Here is a 21,603-nt window from a genome sequence, read left to right as displayed (position 1 = left end):
GTATTCGGTGTGCAAGTTTAGTGGTAGTCAGGCGAGGCGTGCCAGCGCTGTGATCAAAATTTTTATAAATCATATTTTTATCAGGTAATTGATAATCAAATTAAATATCACTGCACGTTGAAAACATCCATAATAATTATGAATTAAATGTTGATATCATTGCATTGCGGGTGTTTTAAGCGTACAGTTCATATTGTTTATAGTTTTAACGTTTGTGGTTTATTACGCATTCAATGCGGTTTGGGATTACCCAGTGGAAAAGTTATTACAAAAAAACGTGTCAACAATCAATATCAAATTATTATTAATATTTAAAGCATTAACTTTGTGGTCAAACATTTTACTTAATGTTATTAAATATTTGTAAATAACCGCTTACCGACTTTTCTATGTCTACCGGTTTCGAGACGTACCCGTCTGTTCGTCAGTACACTAATTAAACCAACATGCAAACCAACCAATAAATGTTCCTCTTTCTAAACATAACTTCGAAAATAAATTTAATTTAATTAAAAAAATTGCTATTAACAGTGGATATCCAATTGATTTGATAAACACCTTTTTAAATATAAAACTAAAGAATAAATCAACCAAAGAATTTTTATATGCTGTCAACAGTAAGAATAATAATACTAATAATAATAATAAATGGAAAATAATTCTTTATGTAAATACTATTTCCACAAATGTATCCAGATTTTTACTAAATAATATCAAACTTGCTTTTTATACAAATAAAAATATTGGTAAATTATTGCTTAATAATAAAGATAAAAATAGTTTATTAAATAATTCAGGTGTTTACCAATTAAAATGCAATTCTTGTCCTTCAGTTTACATTGGAAGAACATCAAGAAATTTTTGTATTCGTGTTAAAGAACATATTATGAGGTGTCTTCACAATGATAATTTCTCTGAATTCGCAAATCACCTAATCAATTTAAATCATGAGTTTAATAAAAATACAGGAGTTAAAATCTTACATACAAATAATAAAGGGTTAAATGTAAATAATATGGAAATATTTCACACTAGGAAATCTTAAAAAAATAATGTTCCTTTGATCAATAATCAAACAAACTTCCAATATAGTTCTTTATACGGTGTTTCACTGTATTGTTCACACTATTAAACCTATTAAGCTTACCCCCTCCGTCCATCCCCTATACTTTTTTTATTAATTCTCAAACAGAATATTTTTTTAATAATTTAATCAGTGCATGTTTGTCCTAATCAGTGCATGTGCTTATTAAAATGCATGTCGTGTTGGTTTTATATTTTTGTGCAACAACTATGGTGAAGGTGTATAGTAGTTTTGCATGTTTGTTTGCGTGTTGGTTTAATTGGTGTCCTGACGAAGAGACGGGTACGTCTCGAAACCGGTATGTGGTTATATACAAATATTTAATAACATTTAGTAATATTAAAATAATTCTTCAATGGCAATAAAAAAAGAAGTGGGGCATTCCATGTAAAGTGAAAAAATATCATAAATTTAGAATTTCCTTTTATTATTTAATTAGGTATTTATTTTATGAATATCTTTATAAGTATTTTTCAAAATAATAAATAGTCTATTTTTTGTCTATAGAAACAACAACTAATGACAGAGTTACTATTTAATTGATATTTTTATTAGGTGTCACAAAGCCCTATCCCATCAGTCACAATATTGTTGTTGTTTTTGTTTTTTTTTTACATCTGTCATAAGACTTCCACTTTATTGATTCATAAGTATTCAATATTACATGCTTTACAATACAAAAAAATATCTCACGAATATTGAGTAGTTTGGCTTAAATTCGTCTTAAAATGCACAAAGGTATGAGACTGGGATTTTCTAGTGTCGCACCTGACAGATTCATTCAGTTAATAATTACACGGAACATATTAACTGTTTGGCTTTTTCTTGAAAACTTTATAAAACAATATATCTTGTTTTTAAAAAATATTTTACTATTGTATGAATTCCGAGGACACAGTTACAACTCAAAGTTGGTCGAATTCCGGAAGGTCAATTTTATGTTCTCCTTAAAACAGCAAGGCCGCTTTGATACAAAAAACGTTGATAATCACATTTTGAAAATTTCGTGATGTAAAAATGTCGTAAAAATGAATGTCACCTCATACATTTAGAGTGTGTATGAGGTTTCATTCAATATTAGATCTGTCTGTCATTAAAATCATTAAATCTGGTCATATACATATTTTAATTCTTTTTTGTATTATACATAAAAAAGATTGCATGAATTATTTATCATTTGCCAAAGTCGAAAAACATTCCAACTCTTGTGTAGATTTGATTATTCACTCATTTCACAAAAGTGCTATTATTTCAGTTTCACTTTTCTATGGCTGGCTGCTTTCTGCGTACCTACGTTCGATTCATATTTTTTTTTGCAAATACTTGATAAATAAAACGTATTTGGATTTTTTTTTGGTAAGTTTTTAAGCTACTTTGAAACAGGCATTTTTAGACAGATGACTACCGCGCAAGAAGCCTCAGGTTCGATTCCCGACATAGTTGACATGAAATATTTATTTAAAAAGGTATTTTTTCACAATATTTCATAGTCTCTGGACTGGCGCCTGAACGGTAAGAGTGATCATCTCTTATTTTCCCTTCTATAAAATGTTCATCGTCACTGTTGTAACATATTAAAAAAGATTTTTTATTTTTATTTTATGATTTTTTCAAATATTATCTGAAAAATAAAATAGTAATAGTGTCAACTCCTTTTTTCATGCCATATAAATATTTAATAATTAACAAGAAGAACTTACGCAAATAAAACTATTGACGACTATTATAACACTATTGAGTTATATTATATTACTAGTTATTTTTTTTATTTATTAGAGTAAAATCATAACTGTTATTAAATATACGATATCTAATAAAGAAATGGTGTCCAAGAAGATGATGAATACAATTCTGTGTGTGAAATAGAACCAGAATCTTGGACGAGAGTTTTCAACTCTATGGCCACTATCAGGCAAAAACCCTGAAAAATTAAATCGAGTAGAGAAAAGTCCGCCTCGTAGTGCATTGGTTGGAGTGTTTAGACACCATGCTTGAGTTCTTGGGCTCGATTCCAAATCAACGTGAAATAAGTGTTTATAAGGTGGTTTTGCACTGCAACATTTCACCGTATCTGGATTGGAACCTGAAGCGTACGACTGATCACCTTACCTTCTAATGCCGTATCCGTGTGGTATCCACCATCAGATGTGGATTAGGGTTTAATGATGATGAAAAGACATTTTGATAGTTATTGTAATTTGACAAGAGTTTTTTAACAAGTAAAACATTCACAAACTATGAATCATCATCATCATAATTCCCTTTTGAGCACCTAATGGTACATAGGGCACTTCATTGGAACACCAGTAGTAGCGTATTTCGAAAAAAACTTATCTTACGCTTCAGATGTCTGGGGGCAATAAAATATTCTAGTGTAAAAAAAAGTTTTTAAACAAAATTTTATGTCGACCGTTTCGGAAATTGAGTCCGAGATCTCTTGCACGGTAGGCAAATGCGCTGACCATTATTAAACTACGATGCATTTCCGTTACGTCCCTTCTCTAAAAAATGTTTTTTTTTTTGTTGTAAATAATTTTTCGAAAATAATTATATCAACAAAAAAGCAAATCAATATAAAAATAAACGTATATTATACAAAATGTACTGCAAATATAGCAGGTAAATAAAAATTAACTTATGACCTATGAATAATTGAAATTTTAACAGAAATTTATTTAATTTATTACAGTCATAAACACCGGTTCTTGGAAAATTCTCTGGGATGGTACACGTATGTATATATTTTATTTTATAAACAAAATATTTTTGATTAATAAGATATAAAAATGTATGAGTGCGAAAATAAAATGTATTTATTTGCAGTATTAAACTTTTAACAAAATATATTTTAAAAAGCCATTTTTCAAAAATGCTGTTTATGATCTAAGGCCTAAATCCTCAAAGAGTATATATAATTCACCTGGCTTAATTATTTTTTACATTTCCATTTTTATACTTCTTCAACACAAATAGACAGAATGGTGAATGTTACACAGTGCGTAAAGTAGCCACTTTAACAAACCAATGACGGGTCAGAAGCCCTGTAAATGAATAAACTTCCATATTCCCTTCCCAAGAATCATTTCATATGAACCACTTTTTTTGTATATTGTTGTTTTTTTGTATTTCTAACATATGTATATAATAGAGAAAAGTGACCCTATTTCGGATATAACTAATGATTTACTTTTTTTTCTTTAAAAAAAAAAAGAAATATTTGCGTTCTTATAATTTACGCAAATATTTAATTTTGATGGCTTTTTTAAACGAGTTGTAAATAACTCACTATTAGAACATGGATATCAAGTTGGGGTATAGTGGGATTCGAACCACGGACCTTTGATCCGTGAGTCCGAGACACTAGCCACGGGACCACAACCCGATTCAGGTAATCATTTGATATAATTTATTACTTCGTTACATATTCAGTTGATTCTAAAAACTTGAACACCCATTACAATGGAAAAACACATAAAAAACATATTTTACCAAAACCTTTCTAATTTTGGGGTGACGAAAATAGGGTCTTAATTTCGGATTCAGTGAATGCCTAATTTTGGATACAACAAACTAGGTAAAAAAACAGCCAACGAGAAAAACATTAGTAGAAACTTTTATTTCACACACTCTGAGCAAATAAATTTGGGCTTCATGTTAAATCCTGTGCACTTCTCATGTGTCTACTTGATACATTCACTGCATCTATCCTGTTCTTCGTCACGTGTATCTTTTTAATATATTTCTAGGCACACCATACACCCAGCATTTTTGGAGCTTCAAAATCGTATTTCGATTTATCAGACTGAAAGGGCTCTTCATTTGAAGAGCTGGAAGAGCTTAATTGTAGTTATTTGTTTTTCATCGTTTTCCTAAGAATGCAGTATTTTTGGATATCCGAAATCAGTCGCCGCTAACGGCGACTGATTTCGGATATCCAAAAATAGGTATTATTGTGTATCAAAAATAGGACACGTGCCTAAAAAATTCAGCTTGCTTGTCAACATAATCTCATGAGCTTTGACGTATAATCGACTTGATATTGCAAATATACTTCTACACCTTCATATTAATCTATAAAATAAGGTATTAATAGTTACCTTTTGTTGTCTTACTTGGCTCAAACCAAAAACTAGATTTTCACAAAAGATCATAAATATTTTTCGTCCTTAATACACAGCTTTTATGCTCACGGCGACAACGCAGATGCGATATGGCGGCCACAGCTCAAACCGATGGTGGTTAACAGTTTTATACTGATACTTCATAAAGAATTCACACGAAAGGTAGTATCTTACACGGTCAAGTTAGTGCAGGATATCGGTAAAATAACCAAAGTAGTACGCAAAATGCCGAAGACTCTTAAAGCAGAACAAAAGGTCTGTTGATGACTGTCAACAGGCCGGCTTTTTAAAAAAAGTTTTAAGTAGTTTTCTTTTCACAAAAACAAATGCTGAGAAGTTCCTGATCGGCCCATTATACAACACTGAAAGACGAAGAAGAGACTTATTAAAAGCAGAAAAATGCCAATTTAAGACATATAAACCTTGTACATAATAAGCAAGGTAAATAATAAATGCAACTCGCACCTAAAAATAAAAATAAAAACAGTGCCGTTCAGGTAATGGTCTAAGAGTTATCACGCTGTCCGAAATTAAGACACCATACGAAATATCGGTAATTTCCTCCATGACAAAAACAAAAATTTCTTAAAATATCTCAATTAACCTTCTTCAATAATGCCGTGAAGTTCACCTATCTGTGCAAACTTTATTATTTATACTAATTTACGTTTGTGATTTAGGTAGGCACAGATGTTCTACACAATAAAGATAGCCTTTATGTTAGTTCAAAAGTGTATCGGCAATAATACTTTCTATATTATAAATACATATAGTATTTGTTGACTTGATTTCCTTATCTTCTATTTATTTCCATTCTACAAATGGACAAAACATAAACAAAAAGATAAAGAACAAAATACAAAATACAAATTTATCATATGTTTTAAAGTTGGGCATTTTTTTTAATGTGTAGACGTTGGAGCAAGTTATATTTTGTATTTATTGATTTGGCGTTAATTTTGCAAAACTCTTTATTTATACTAATGTTCTTTTAAATTCGTTAGAAAATGCCCTTACAAGGTGAAACAATTGTCACATATATTTTTTTTATATTGTAAAAATAAAACAAAGTGTTCAGTAGACTCAAATCAGCGTTTGATTTTTATATTAAAAGTATAATTTAATTGTAATATTGTTTTTTATTATTGTTGTTCTAGTCGGCCTCGTGGTGTAATGGTCAGCGCGTTTGCCTAGCGTGCAAGAGGTCTCGGGATCGATTCCCAACATAGTTGATATGAAATATTTATTTAAATGCGTGTTTTCACATTGAAATATTTCTTAGTCCCGAGACTGGTATCTGAAGCGTAAGACTGATCATCCTACCTCATAAAACAAAAATGATTGATATACGCTGCGATTGGTATATTAATGCAGCGCCCTATGCGCCATTAGGTGCGGAAAAGGAATGATGAATTTATTCCTGTTTTTATTTATTGTTACTTTTTGTTTTCGTTTTTCGCTACTTTCACAAGAAATGCGATCCCACCCTGTTCCTTTTTAATCCCAGCAGTATTTTGGCGCTTAAAAACGACGCAACATTGCGTAATTGATTTTTAATCCGGAGTTGCGTACTAAGTGAAGTCTACAGAGTAACTTAAGCTAGGGTTTCCTAGGACAGCGGTGCCCGTATCTTAACGGCCGTAGTGAACGGTGATGCGGTGGACAGCCGTCGTAGTGGTGACTAGAGAGTGGTTTTATTTTTTAACGGTGTTATCAACATCGTTTTCCTAAGAAACCACTCTCTTGTCACCGTTACGACGGCTGTCCACCTCATCTTTTTTCACCACGGCCGTTAAGATACGGGCGCCGTTTTCCTAGGAAACCCTAGCTTAATGGCCAAAACGTAAAACTACTCATTCATGAGTAGTTTAGTCGGCTTCAGTTTGATGCGCGTACGAGGCTTCTAAACTATTATAATTCTGTGTTAAGATAAGTCATTGTAGTGTTTCATGTCCATTGTATAGTATTTTTTACTGTCCTACGTTTGTCTTTGATTTTCTAATGTGATAGTATTGTGGTTGATGGTTTTACATGTGTATCTCAGAATTTTTTGTAAGCGTTATGTCATCGTTTTGAATGTTTTCCGGTGCAATTTTGGGCACATTTTTACCGTCTCAATTTTCGTCAAGTATTTTATCTCAAACTAGTGTGTTTTTTTATACAGTATTTACACTGTAATTTTATATTTACAATAACAATGTAGTTTTACAAACAAAACTACTTTGGAAATTTCGTGATAACAGATTTGATGTTTTCAAGAAAAGTTGGTTCATTAGCCACATACTAATGAGGTCTTTAATGACGCTACCTCGCATAATCATTATATTTACCAATTTAATAATATAAGAATTGAAAAGCTCTATAAATCTACTAGAATACTCACATGTGTGCGTTTTATTACAAGTATACATTTTATATGTTTGTTTCAGATTGGAGTTTCAAAATGGCTTCTATTAGCCATTTTCTTAGCCGGTGCCACATTTTCAGGTTTCATTCAAAATTATTTTAAAAATTCATTTTATCCCAAAAACTTGCGGATTTAAAAACTTTAGCCAAACCCAATTATTACTAACTGTCTTTGATTATTTTCCTTATCTATACCATAGCAAAACTTATTTGACAGTAAAATATTTTGTTTCGCATTGTTAAGTAAATAACAGCATTTATCGATACTATTCCTGGCCGATTACCTTTCTTTCCCATCCTTTCTTTGACCCATCCTTATGGTACCTATCTAACATCAATATAAAAGAAAATCAAAATTAGAAGATTCGGATTTAGAACAAAAACAATACATTTTGGACTTCACATAAAATTGCATAAAAAGTGGTTGGACTCGTCGCGCGTCGTTGAAAACATTGTTGCATTTTGTCATCCAGAGCCCGAAATTGAAGAACATTTACATCTTATTAAAGGTAGCTTTCCATTCCATGTTCCTATCCTTTCTTCAAATATTTCCCTATCACAAAACTGCATGAAATTCGTTTTTCATTTACAGTCCGCCTTTTCGTTAACACTCATCAAGCTTCCATCCATCACTACTTTTGTTTTGGGCCGTCACTGTCAAAATACAAATTTTTCACCGTCTAACTTTCTGGTACACTCGAAATAGTCGTAACTTTAAATTTAAAATTAAATTTATATTCTTATTAAGTTCTTATTAAATTATTTTTTAATTTAAATTCTTAAATAATACTTTGTTGTTTTATATTGTATACCTTTTATTAACTTATATCTGTATTTTAATTATTATTGTTCTACGTTCTTCCAATTTTAAGATTTTTTTAATATAACCGATGGGAAAAAATGAACTTCTGTTCTCTCTACTGGAATATATGTATGTATGTACTATATGTAAGATTAGTTTTATATATTTTTATTTTCTTTTTCTTATTACTTCATTTTCAATTTTTTGCTACTTTTATGTAAAATATGTCTGTTCTTTATATATAAATATATGTAAAACATGTAAAAGCCTACAAGGCGTTTAAATAAATAAATAAATCATCTTTTTTATTGTAATTTTATATATTGTTGTTATGATAAATCAGCTTTTAAAATGACAACAGCTTTTGTGTTTACGTTTAATCGTCGTGTAATCCTAAAGTGGGCATTTTGAAACAATCATATGTGTTATTTGGAACATGTTCCAAATACACTGAGCGTAATTGTTTGAATATAGGTGGTGTAGACCCTAAATCAGGAAAATAATTATGTTTTGTGATTGTTTCTGAAATTTTTAATATAAAATGATACGATATTATCAAAGAGCTTTCTCCAATACCCGGAAGGGAAAATATTTCAATTTTGTCTTACATAATATGTAATTTGAATAGGTACATAGGCTGATAAAAAAAATTGATGAATAATTTTAATTCAAAGTAATAAACTTATTTCAAATTTGTATAAATCTTTGGTATAGGCTTGCGATGCACTTATCCTAACGTTGATTCCATGATTGTAAGCATTTCTGGAGGCCTTTTTTCGTATGGGCCTCTCTGAGTCTTTCCGTGCTGCTCTGTCATCGATTGAAGTTATTGAATTTATGTTCACAATTTAATTCAATGAAAACGATCTAGCCAAAATCTTATACCAAATATTCCACTGGCTAAATAATTAAAAACGCGCCTTCTTTTTTTCTACTTAGATATTGAGCAGAATTAAATTACTATTTTGTTCTTATATTATTATCTAAGTTATAGTTTATCAGTGTGATTTTTTTTGTAGTATAGTTTATTAGTATGATATCAAATTGAAATTCTATAGTTTTGATAATGGTATATAGTTTATCTAAAAATTGTACTAGATAGCCCCGTCCCATCTTTCGGTACATTAAATAAACTAATAGATTTTTATACATTACATTGACAAAATTTATGCAAACATGTTATTTTAAATTTCTGAATTTCTCAAAATTTTATGTACCCTTATTCATTGATTTTTATGTTTCTTCATTCAAAGAATTACTCTTCCTTATCCAAAGAATTTTAACATCTTCCACTCATAGAACTACGTACCCATCAATATAATTTTATTTTACTCTATCATGTTAGTTCTTCTGCCATTTTTTTATCCATACAATTTTATATTCCTTTATTTTCAGATTTTCTACATCTCACGCTCACACATACATCCACAGTCGAATTTTTGTTGGTATAATTGTATGATCATCCATAGAATTATGCATTTTTTCACAAAATGTAATGTAATTCACTCATGATACTAACTCCGTTATGTCAAACACAGAAATATGTAATTAGGTACTTAGTATTTTAAGTTCTTCCACACATAAAACTATCTAGGTTTGCTCATGTACATGTATTTTTTTTTTATTTGGCTACTCTCAGCTTCTTAAAAAGGATATCGAGTGTTGATAAGTCCATCTCGTAATGTGGTAGCTGGCACTTTCGCCAATTACGCCTAAGGTTCGATTCCTGGCAGAGTGAATGTGAAACATTTAAAGATGGTTCAACGCTGCAATATTTGATTGTCCCTAGACTGGCACCCGGTGCATATAAAAATGATCTAAATTCGCTTCGATTGGATTGCCTATGCTGTGCTCCATAAACCACGATCACCACTCGAATATAGAAATTCTGATAATGACTTCCCATTGAAATTTGTATCGCGCAAATAATAACATTCCTCTATCTTTGGGATTTTAAAATTTTCTGCGCATAGAATTCTGTTTCCTAATTCATATAATTATATGTTTCAATATCTTTTTAAATTTGTGTTGCACTCAGAATTACATTTCTCTACCTTATGAATTTTGAGTTCTTCCATCCATAGAACTACGTTTTATCATCGATATAATATTGTTTATTACTCTTTCCATTGAATTTTAGGATTCTAAGTTCCATATAACTTTTGTTTTTTATTGGGTTTACCCCATTATCTGTTCCCAGAGTCGACCAAGCCTAGGGTGGTATGCTACTATACGAACTGGTCCGTATATAGGCCTGCAGCGGGGAAATATCCGACTAAGACCATTGACCCCCAGCTCTGCACTCACCTGAACTACGCCTTCGGTGGCTTCTCCAAGGACAGCAAGATCAGGCCCTCCGATGGCTACCAGGACATTGACATGGGTATTTATTGACCAACATTTTTTTGTTTTAATATCGTCAGTTGCCATTCGATATTTTTTTGGTTGTATCAATTAAAAAACGTAAGCACTGTTTATTTCTGCATCTACTGTTTTTACAGGGTTACAAGTATGGAAGGTCTAGCTTTTAATAGCCTAGCTTAAATATTGCAATAAATAAAGCAAGAAAGCATAGCAATACAACATATCTAACATAATATATAACAAAATGTAACCAAACAATGTTAAGAATAGTATGTTGAATACAGGACGAGTGCTCAAATTGTGGTTGACGGAGAAGTTTTTAAGTATATATTTTATATAAAGTGACAGGGAATTTTGATGAGTAGGTGCCTCCCCGATACTGTACAAAAAGACAACTGCACGTCGAAACGATCATGTCTAATTAAAATCGACAAAATCAACGTTTCGTTATCCTGTTTTCTTCACCTCAAAGCTTAACCCATGGTGCTTTATTTTTTTAGAAAGAGTATCAAAATGGAATTTTCTGGGTCGGTACGTTTTGTATTTTGAAAAAATAGTTATCATATTTGTTTACCATACGTCCAAAGACAGCAGATAAAACTGGACGCTTCTAAGGGTTTTTGGATGGTTTGATTTCCCATAATTAAACGATTAAAAAAAAACAAAACAATAAGCACAGGCAAATGGTAAATATCCATAATGTGTAAAAATCATATTGCTCTAGTGCCATAACCCAGGGAGAAAATATGGGAATATACTTTTATGAAAAAAAGTGAGGGCGTTGCCTTTTAATGGCTTATTAAATTGAATATGGTTAAACGAGCAATGATTACCCAGACATTGTGAATGCGCGCTATCACTTTGCTTGTTTTTTTTCCAAAATCGCATAAGATATAATTCACCCAAACATTTCAGGCATCTCGTCATACAATTTGAACCATTTATTATTTTGGCCTTTTTATATTCCTATTTTTAGTTCTTTATCTACGCACATTTATAAAATACTTCTGCGTAAGACTGTAGTCTCGTGGTATTACCTACTGTAGCGGTCAAACGGAACAGAGGTCTAGGAATCGAACACCGATTTACCACGGCTTCATTCACATGTGATTTGACGAATGAAAAATGGCATTAAAATCGAAATCGTAAACCGTGTGTACGTATATTTCAACCTATAATTTATCATTTGCCTGTTTGAATGATCATAAAATAATCTTATATTGGTCAAATGGTGGGTAAAGGGTAAAAAATTGAAGTTAATATAATTCCTTTTCCTTTCTCTACTATCTAAAAATGTATTAATTTCTGGCATAATATTTAAACGGCAATGATACACATTTTGATTTGATTGTAATTTGTAGGTGGTTACTCTACATTCACTGGTTTGAAGAACTCAAATCCTGAACTGAAGACTATGCTATCTCTTGGTGGTAATACGGAAGGTTCAGCTACATTTTCTTATATAGGAATCGAGCCAGAAAGAAGGAGAGAATTTGTGCAGAATTCAATCAAGGTATTCACCAACAGAACTTTCCTTTTCTAAAAAAAAATATTTTTTCAAATCAAAATATTAGAAAGTAATCTAGTATTCTAGTAATTAAAATAATGTGTAAAAGCTATTCTAATAAGGAACTATCTTTCAGAAAATTCTAACGGTTCTGCAAAGTAGATTATGAAACAAGCATGCACATCGTTTTATATATAATTCTTCTGTACGTGTGATGTCACTGAACTTCTCTTAAATGGCTTGATCGATTTACGTGCGGTTTTCAGCGTAATGTAGATCTTTGCGCTGTGCGTGTTCGTAGATATCAACATTTTCAATCGATTAAGCGAAAAAAAAAGTTAGAAGCATAAATCTTTTTTCCATCGACCTACCAGGGTTGAATTCGACGAGAATGAATCTACAAAAAATGGAAGGATGTTTTTTTAATGTGTTTAAAAAAAAAGTTTTTAAATGTTTACAAACAACATTCGGTTTCTCTGTGGATCGCAATCAGATTCTTTCCTTACAGTCCTTATAATTTCTTCCCATTTATTTATTTTTACTGGATTTTTGGTAAATATATACTAAAATAATATTAACTCCAAACATATACTTTATTTTATTTTTCTTTTTAATACTAGTATTTTACACGTATCTTAATTTTTTAAAATTATAAATGGTATATTCTGTAATTTATTTTTGTTCTTCAATTTTTAATTACTAACGATATATTTTCAAATTTGTATTTAAGCTTTAATTTTTATTATTATCGGTATGTTTTCCAATTTATATTTTTGTTTAATTTCTTTATTACTAATTTCATATTTTATAATGTGTATTTGTGGTTCAATTTTTATTATTATCGGTATGTTTTATGATTTATAATAATTATGTCTCATTTATTTATTATTAATAGCATATTTTCTAATTTATTTTTATGATTCAATTTTTATTATTATTACTTGCATGTTTTCTATTTTATATTTATATTGATTTTTTCTAATGTTATTATTATTCTTTGAATTTATTAAGCATCATTTAATGATATTAAAAATATTTTTAAAAAACACATGAAAAAAATAAGGTCCTTCCTAAACACAGGAATTTCCTAGCTAGTCGGGACCTGAAACAAATAAACTCTCTACATTTTAAAACTGTGAAATACATAAATAAATAAATAAATACTAAAATAATATTAACTCCAAATATATACTAAAATAATATTAACTGCAAATATATACTAAAATAATATTAACTCCAAATATATACTTAAATAATATTAACTCCAAATATTTACTAAAATAATATTAACTCCAAATATATACTAAAATAATATTAACTCCAAATATATACTAAAATAATATTAACTCCAAATATATACTAAAATAATATTAACTCCAAATATATACTAAAATAATATTAACTCCAAATATATACTAAAATAATATTAACTCCAAATATATACTAAAATAATATTAACTCCAAATATATACTAAAATAATATTAACTGCAAATATATACTAAAATAATATTAACTCCAAATATATACTAAAATAATATTAACTCCAAATATATACTAAAATAATATTAACTCCAAATATATACTAAAATAATAGCAAATCCACCCGGTCCGGTAACTTTTCCGCGTTCATCCTACAAACGCATACACAACGTGTCATTTATTTTAGGGTGAACCCGGTAGAATTACCGGGCCGCGGCCGGGTAGATTGGCGTGGCATGTGTGAAAAGGGCCTGCGATCAACTGTAGTTATATTATATATTATAATGTGCAACTGTGTAAACAATATTCAAAAGTAGATGTATTTTTAACAATATACGTGTTATGATTCATATCATTAATTGTAGTGCTTTCGCACTTATAGATTACGCAGACAGGGTATAGTCTAAGCTTATAACCGAGTTACACAGTTAAAACCCGCGCTGTGCCAGCGGGTACCCTGCAAGACATCGGACCCTCCCATATATATATATATAATATGTACTACTTTTACATTTTTAGTAATATTATAAGTTATGTACGATTAATTATTTTATGTTATGTATAATTTTTACGTGACAACATTTAAATAACAATATTATGTGGAAGCCTCTAATTGTACTTTATTTTAATAAAATTTGTTTTAAGCCACAAAACAACTTTGTTTTAAGCCACAAAACAACTTTGTTTTAAGCCACTAATTTTATTTTATTTATTTTTATATATTTTGTAAAGAAAATAAGAATACATATGAACGAAAGTTGTGAAAACAGTCAATAAAAATTTTCCGCAGTGGTGTAAGATATCGATTAAGTACATTATCGGTATCAAAATAAAAGCAATTAACAATTGTTCGGCACTTAGAAGTTGCAAATAAAATACATATACTTATACACAGTTATAAAAATAAAGTTAATAGAAACAAGATAAATTTAAATTTAAAGGATATGAAAAGAAAAAAAATTATAAAAATAATGTAAAAGGTACAAAAATATAATAATGAACATACGAATACATACATAATTACTGACATCGTATCGTTTATGATATGTATTTATAATATAATTGTATCTTATAAATTTATAAATGTCTCTCGGCTTTCCAATGAAATAAAAAAATTAAAAAAAAATCGAGTTTTAAGTATTATTATTATTTATTCGCCTATGTATTTAATATTCCAATGTACAAATTAACTTAAAAAATAGAAACAAAATACATATTTATGCTTTTCCGTTTAGTTCCTTCGCGATAACAACTTTGATGGACTGGACCTAGACTGGGGACAACCCAGCTTTGGACTAGGTGGTAAACCCGAAGACAAATCAAACTACGCCAAGCTGATCAAGGAATTGAGAGAAGCATTTGAAGCGGAAGCCACAACTAGCCACAAAGCGAGGTTACTGCTTTCCGTCGCCATACACAGGGACCCAATAAACATCGACAAAGGATTCGACATCCCACAACTGACGAAGTAAGTTATTATACAAGAAGGCTAACCCGTGGCGTAGTGGCTACAACGCTTGTCCCATTCTTAGTCTTTTTTGAAAAAATAGGGGTCGGTGCTGTAGTAGCTCCTGACTTCTCTGCGACCTGTGTAGATATTTAAAAATCTATTTTCAAGAGAGGAGTTAGGGATTGGATTTTTTAAAGGGGTGAGTGGGAAACTCCTTGATGATTTTCCGAATGTTTAAGTTTACTGTTTGCCATATTGATGTTCCATATATTTGTTTTTTTTTTATTGTTATTACTACTTGAGTTTGTCTAAATGTTGTAAAAAACCAACTTGTCCAAGAATGATTTTAAAAATTGGAAAATCGTTTCTAGGCGTGTCCTAGTACCTATGTGAAATAATTCAGTCAGATAGATCTCTTCTCAGCAGTAAAGGTTTCATCTCTTTAACTTCACTAAAATCAACAAATGGAAGTATTTAAGAAATATGGATGTTCAAACATGCAAAATGGCGAATGTTACACAGTGTGCAGTGGCCACTTAATTGACTTAATTTTAATTTATTTATTTAAGTCAAAGAAGGAATCGTGTGTTAGAAATACCGCATTGTAAAACGAGGCTAGCACAGAGACATGCATATTTTATAGGCCCAAAAATTTTAAATTCCTTTTTACTCATACTTCATTGATCTTAAACTTTCAAAATTTTCGTTCTTATAAAAAACACGCACTATCTTGGATTCAAACTAAAGATATGAACTCTTTTTTACTATTAAATAATTTGTTGCCTTTTAATGAAAAGGAATATTTTCGAGTTTTTAAAATATTTTTTATTTCCTTTTTTAAATTTTAATTACTATAAATAAAAGAAAATAACTTTAAATCTTTTACAGAATATTTTCTTTTCTCTTTCTTATGTTATACAAAAATATTATAACTGTCTATTTATTATAGGAGCAAAAATTCATAAACATGTATTCTTGTATACCCACGAACAGGCCATGCCTTTGTGGGTTTTTTTTTATTACTATATTTACTTTTAATATGTATTTCATTGCTACGTAATTATTTTTAGTTTATTTTATTTTATTTATAAATTTACACACCCTACGGGCTTTTACATATACGTTTATACATTATTATAGAGATACATAAGAAAAAATAGTTAATAAAGAACAATATTAAGAACCATATTTATCCTCAATTTTTTTAATACTCTTTTTTACCTCTTATGTATATTGTAAAAAAAAACTCTTATTTAAGGTATTCTCTATCCCTGTTGTAATGAGTTATTTCTATTGTTGTGTTTCTGATCCTATGTTATATTTGTGATGATATACTTTTGTGTCTGTGTCAAATAATTGCTCGTCCCAACTCAACACAGGACTTTTAGTCTCACGAAGTTGGGATTTATGTTTCAAATAGTGTGTAATAAACTGCCTTTAAAAAATAAATTTAGTGTGACGGGTCCCGTGAATTAGTTCTTACCCTCTCTCTTTCTTTTCCCGGTCTTTAAAAAGTCTGGCTACTGAGTAGAGGGCGCGAGTTATCGTATTTCTTAATCTTCCCACCCCCCTAAGCCTAGATTTTCTTTAATATTTTAAACACTCTTCATTAAGAATTTAAGGTTCTTACTAGAAGTAATTACTACGTAGGCACAACCTTTATTTCTATAAGGAATAATCCGCTAAGCCTTTTCTCTAGAGACTTGCCAGGAGGAGTAAAAAAGGATATGGAGGGAAGTTTTAAAAAATATACCACCTTAAAGTATCAAGGGATAAGGTATCGAATAAGACATTTTCATTTTGATACTCTTTCTGAAAAAAATAACAAAATCAGTTCAATTTTGAGTGCGGAGAACGTGACAGAAAAACTTCGAGTTAGTCGATTTTATTTAGGCATAATCAGTTCAACGTGTCGTTGTCTTTTTCGCACAATATCGGGAAGGCATCTGTGAGTGACAGAAAAACAATGTTCGAATACCAATTAATCTAAATTGTCCAGCATCGCATATCATCTAAATGCTTTGAATATAAATAAATAATATAATTGTGATTATTTATTTTATTCACGACTACCGTTGATTTCCTCGATCTTTTTGTATTAGAAATGTTTTAGCTGTTTTTATTTGTTACACAGACATGTGGATTGGATGAATGTTCGAGCTTATGACTACTCCTTACCACTAGACCCTACAGTAAATCATCACACCCCCCTTTACGCCTCAGACATTTCTCCTAACGAAGAGGACAATGCAGTAAGTAGACACAGTTAAGCCTATTAATTAATTACGTACGTATAAAAAAATAGCGAGACACGTTATTCTTCTTACCCGCCATAACTCATAATGATTTTTCGATAATTCAATGATTTTAACCCTTCCGGGCCCAAAGGGAGTATCAAGAGTCCCCCCTGGAGAAAAAATATGCTACCTGTAGCATATTTTTAAATAACTTTTTGTTAAATCATCATATTGATTTCATTTTTTGCATGATCCTACTCCATAATGTTAAAAATTCCATTTTTTATTTCTTACGGACTTATTCAGTCCATTCAACAATGACAAAAACATTTCCTTATAATACATACGGGTACAATTGAAATAAAATACAACCAAAGAAAATTAAAGCTAGAACAAAAAAATAAATCATAATTACTACCTCAAGACAAGATCCGGTCGATCTTAGTGATTGTTTAACTTTAGAAAGACTAACACCAAAAAGTCCAGATCATGTCTCGAGTTTACAATGCGACACAATCGGGACATTGCTGCAAGCAAGTCATGGTTCGTGCTGTGCTGATTAAGGAACAGCATATTATTATTTCGCAACCGGCGGATCGGAACATTGAATGCCACTTGTTCCAGTAACGATGGTTCATCATTAAGCCATTTAGTAAATCAAACGTAAATATGGAGTCACTGTAATTTCTACGTTTTTGTAGACTTGAGATTTTTAACATTGACTCCATTTCTCCGTTAGTGTAGTCTTCCCTTTCGAGGCCAATCATCAAAACTACTTTTCTTAGCAGACAATGTTGCACTGATTTGATATGATTTGTCCGGCCTACATTTTTCTTAAAACCATTTTTTAGAACATTTTCGAGAAACTTTGCAGTACAATTAAATGCTCATATTTTTACCACGTATAAGAAAACATTTATTATTTGCTGCCACCAATTTCCGTAGCACCAAACTTCCTCATTGTCCAGATTGTTGTGGTGCTTGAAGTCATTAAATGATTCCTGCTGTATAAGTATTCGCTGCAAAAAACTCGTATTTATAGCTGAAATTATTATAACATTTTTTTGAATTGCCTGTTGGTTATTTCTTGTATTTTCTCGTATTCTAGAACCACACAATACAGTATTTGATAAGCGCTGGTGCCGACAGAGACAAACTCGTGTTGGGTATGCCAACCTACGGGCGCACATTAACTCTGAGCGATCCTCAGCACACCAACCCCGGGTCGGCAGCCACAGGTCCCGGAGAGAAGGGAGTGGCCACCGGGGAGCGAGGATACTTCTCCTATTATGAGGTAAGTTCTTAAATTGCTAAAAGGATAGGGACTCAAGAACTGTAAAGAGAAATGCAGACGTTTTTATCACTCCTATCCACGCCCGGTGATGCATAGAACATAGCACTGGAAAACCATATGCAGTTAATCTTGATAATTTTATTTGCTTTTAGATTTGCGATAATTTAAAGGACGGTTCGGGATGGACCAAGATACAACCGAACTCCAAGACGATGGGTCCTTACGCCTTTAAAGGAGACCAGTGGGTCAGCTATGATGACATTCATAGTGTAATATTGAAGGCGGAGTATGCCGCCCAGCAAGGTCTTGGAGGTAATTTCATGGATTCTTTTTGCAAACACAAAGTATGTATTAAAATAATATTTTTTAGACATAGCTTACAATACTAACTGATAGATATTATAACATAGATTCAATATGTTTGAACAGTAAATATGGATGCCTAAGGTAATTAAATTTTTTAATCAAACCAGCCGAGCCTAGATATTCACACGATTGACCCAAGGGGTTACAAATGTATTTTATAATATAACATATGTATACTGTATGTATTGTTCGGAGTCCTTGAAAATTAGAACCTCGGAGACGAGTGTTTAAAGCTCTATGCCTCTATTCAAGTTAAAATACCGAAAATAAATTGGAGTGGGAAAAAGTCCACCAAGTTGTGAAGCATTTTTAAAGGATGATGAAATATTTGTTTGAAGGACGGTTTTACGCTACATTACTGAAAATATTGATACTGTTCAAAACGAAAATAAGTATATAAAAAAATACATAATGTATAAGTTTATGTAGGCAGTAAAATATGAAACATATAAACAGAGAAAAAACCTATTACAAAATGAAACCTAAACGTATGAGTCCACTAACATTATCATGAGCTGAGAAGGAATAACATTTATAACATGCATATTTGAAGAACAAAAAAACTTTGTGATTTTCCATGGTAAATAATTCAGAACTCAGCTATTGTTTTGGTAATAGTATATTAATTCGCTATATGTATATTTTATAATTGTTTATTTTGCATTTATTGTTGATTTATATATTAAGAATAATGTTGTAATTGATCCCTGGTGCTGAGAGAAATATCTTACGCATTTTTTACATACCTGCCTTATAGCCCATTTCACAAAACATCAACAAACTAATATGGGTATTATAATACGGGCGGCCTCCGTGGTGTAGTGGTCCAGACGCTTGACTCACACACGATAGGTTCCGGGTTCGATTCCCGGTGAGAACACAAAAATTAAAATGTGATTTTTCTCAAGCCTGGGTGTTCTGTGATGTAATTCACCACTGTAATTGGGCCTCCTGGCCTGTTGTGGTGCAAAAATAAATATATATATATTTATTTTTTTTAATTAAAAAATAAAATATCACAATGTTACCCTTCATGGCTTGATCCACTTCTTAATCCGTGCACAAACCACTTTCATTGTCTAGTCGCTGATAGCTATTTTATGTTGTGAATATTTAAATAATAATATTTTTTTAGTGCAGTGGTAATTTTTTTTAAAACTATTTCAATGCCACCTCCGTCAATTTTTTATATAAATTAATAAGATTTATAGTGGTTAGACATTTATAACTTTTAGATAAAAACCACTTTTAAACACCGAAGTTAAAATTGCTTCAATATGTCGCCACTGAAGTAGTTTTTATGTCAATTAATGTTTACTTGATTATGTATTTTCTTTTAAGGAATAATGTTTTGGACAATCGATAATGATGACTTCAATGGAAATTGTCACGGTATCAAATACCCTTTGATCAAAGCAGCCAAAGAAGCTCTTAATAAGAATGTTGTGTAAGATAACATTTTATTTATTATTAAGTTTGAATATTCAACGAAGTTAGTTATTTGTGAGAAATACGAGTAAAACCAGAACTCTGGACGAGTGTTACCGACTCGATGGCTACTCTCAGGTAAAAATCAATGGATTGAAATGAAGTGTAGTAGTTAACTGGTGACAATATTGACGTGAAATATCTTCTTAATAGTTCATTTTCACCGCAACGTTGTACTGATATGATTTTTTTCGCTTTTTCTAGGAAGTAATGATGAATGTCAAGAATTAACCTAAAAACCAATGTGGCATCACTACGCATACTTATTTCTAAAATACATCAACATGAAATCAATTAAAGTGCAAAAAATAAAGACAGAATACACTGGATACTACTTATGGATCTCTGACTACTATAAAAAATTGTAATTGAAATAAATGTTACTTTTCACATTGAATACTAGATGCCAATTCTTTTTCCTAATTTTTTCTGTTTTCTTTCCTTTGCATAATCCCTAGTTCAGTGTGTCAGAACCAGACTTGACTATTTTACATTTATTTTGTTCTAAAATATCTGGATTTAAAGTTGCAGATCTGATTTGAAATCTCTCAGATGATTAAAAAAAATATCAGCCCTGTAAACTTATAATCTTGTTTAGTTTCGATGTAAATTGATGTAAAAATGTATGTAGGTGTGTAAATTATTTTTTTTTATTCAGAAAACAAGTATTAAAAACAAAGATATTCTTAAATTAAAATATTAATTTGGTTTTTATAAATTAAGTAAAATATGTAAACATTAAATGTGACAAAAAAAACTTATATGAGAAAATAATAATCGTCAACATTTACGTTTTTCATGATGGTAATAATTATTGGTAATAAATATAAATACAGAACGCACACTCTTGAGTCATCTATGCACACATATACGAGTATATGAACGTATACATATACACACATGCATACGCATATCTATATGTATATATAATACATACATAAACACGTATATTATATGCGGTACACATACATATTATAAACCATTCAATATGTACCTTCAGCAAC

At 30.6% G+C, this 21,603-nt stretch overlaps 1 protein-coding gene across 5 annotated transcripts; it reads left to right on the top strand.

Annotated features, from left to right (window-relative positions):
• LOC148274927 (chitinase-3-like protein 1) lies at window positions 1–21,022 on the top strand. 5 transcript variants are annotated; one of them, XM_088236448.1, is made up of 12 exons: window positions 141–181; window positions 1,419–1,523; window positions 3,774–3,815; window positions 7,635–7,692; window positions 10,614–10,796; window positions 12,139–12,290; window positions 15,000–15,232; window positions 17,349–17,466; window positions 18,560–18,745; window positions 18,898–19,057; window positions 20,453–20,558; window positions 20,804–21,022. In XM_088236448.1, exons 3-12 carry the CDS (start codon window positions 3,807–3,809, stop codon window positions 20,808–20,810), a joined length of 1,212 nt encoding a protein of 403 aa, XP_088092574.1. In that variant the 5' UTR covers window positions 141–181; window positions 1,419–1,523; window positions 3,774–3,806; the 3' UTR covers window positions 20,811–21,022. The 5 variants fall into 5 exon arrangements, with proteins under 5 accessions (XP_088092573.1, XP_088092574.1, XP_088092575.1 ...); XM_088236449.1 differs by having other exon boundaries at window positions 159–261; XM_088236451.1 differs by having other exon boundaries at window positions 159–277; window positions 1,456–1,523.
• Window positions 21,023–21,603: the final 581 nt, after the last annotated feature.

This window comes from Micrasema longulum, unplaced genomic scaffold, assembly GCF_059751315.1.
Source record: "Micrasema longulum isolate JH-2025_06_02 unplaced genomic scaffold, ASM5975131v1 h1tg001557l, whole genome shotgun sequence".
Lineage (NCBI taxonomy): Eukaryota > Metazoa > Arthropoda > Insecta > Trichoptera > Brachycentridae > Micrasema > Micrasema longulum.
Note: the sequence above shows the minus strand (reverse complement) of the source record. Positions and strands in the feature narration are given on the sequence as shown.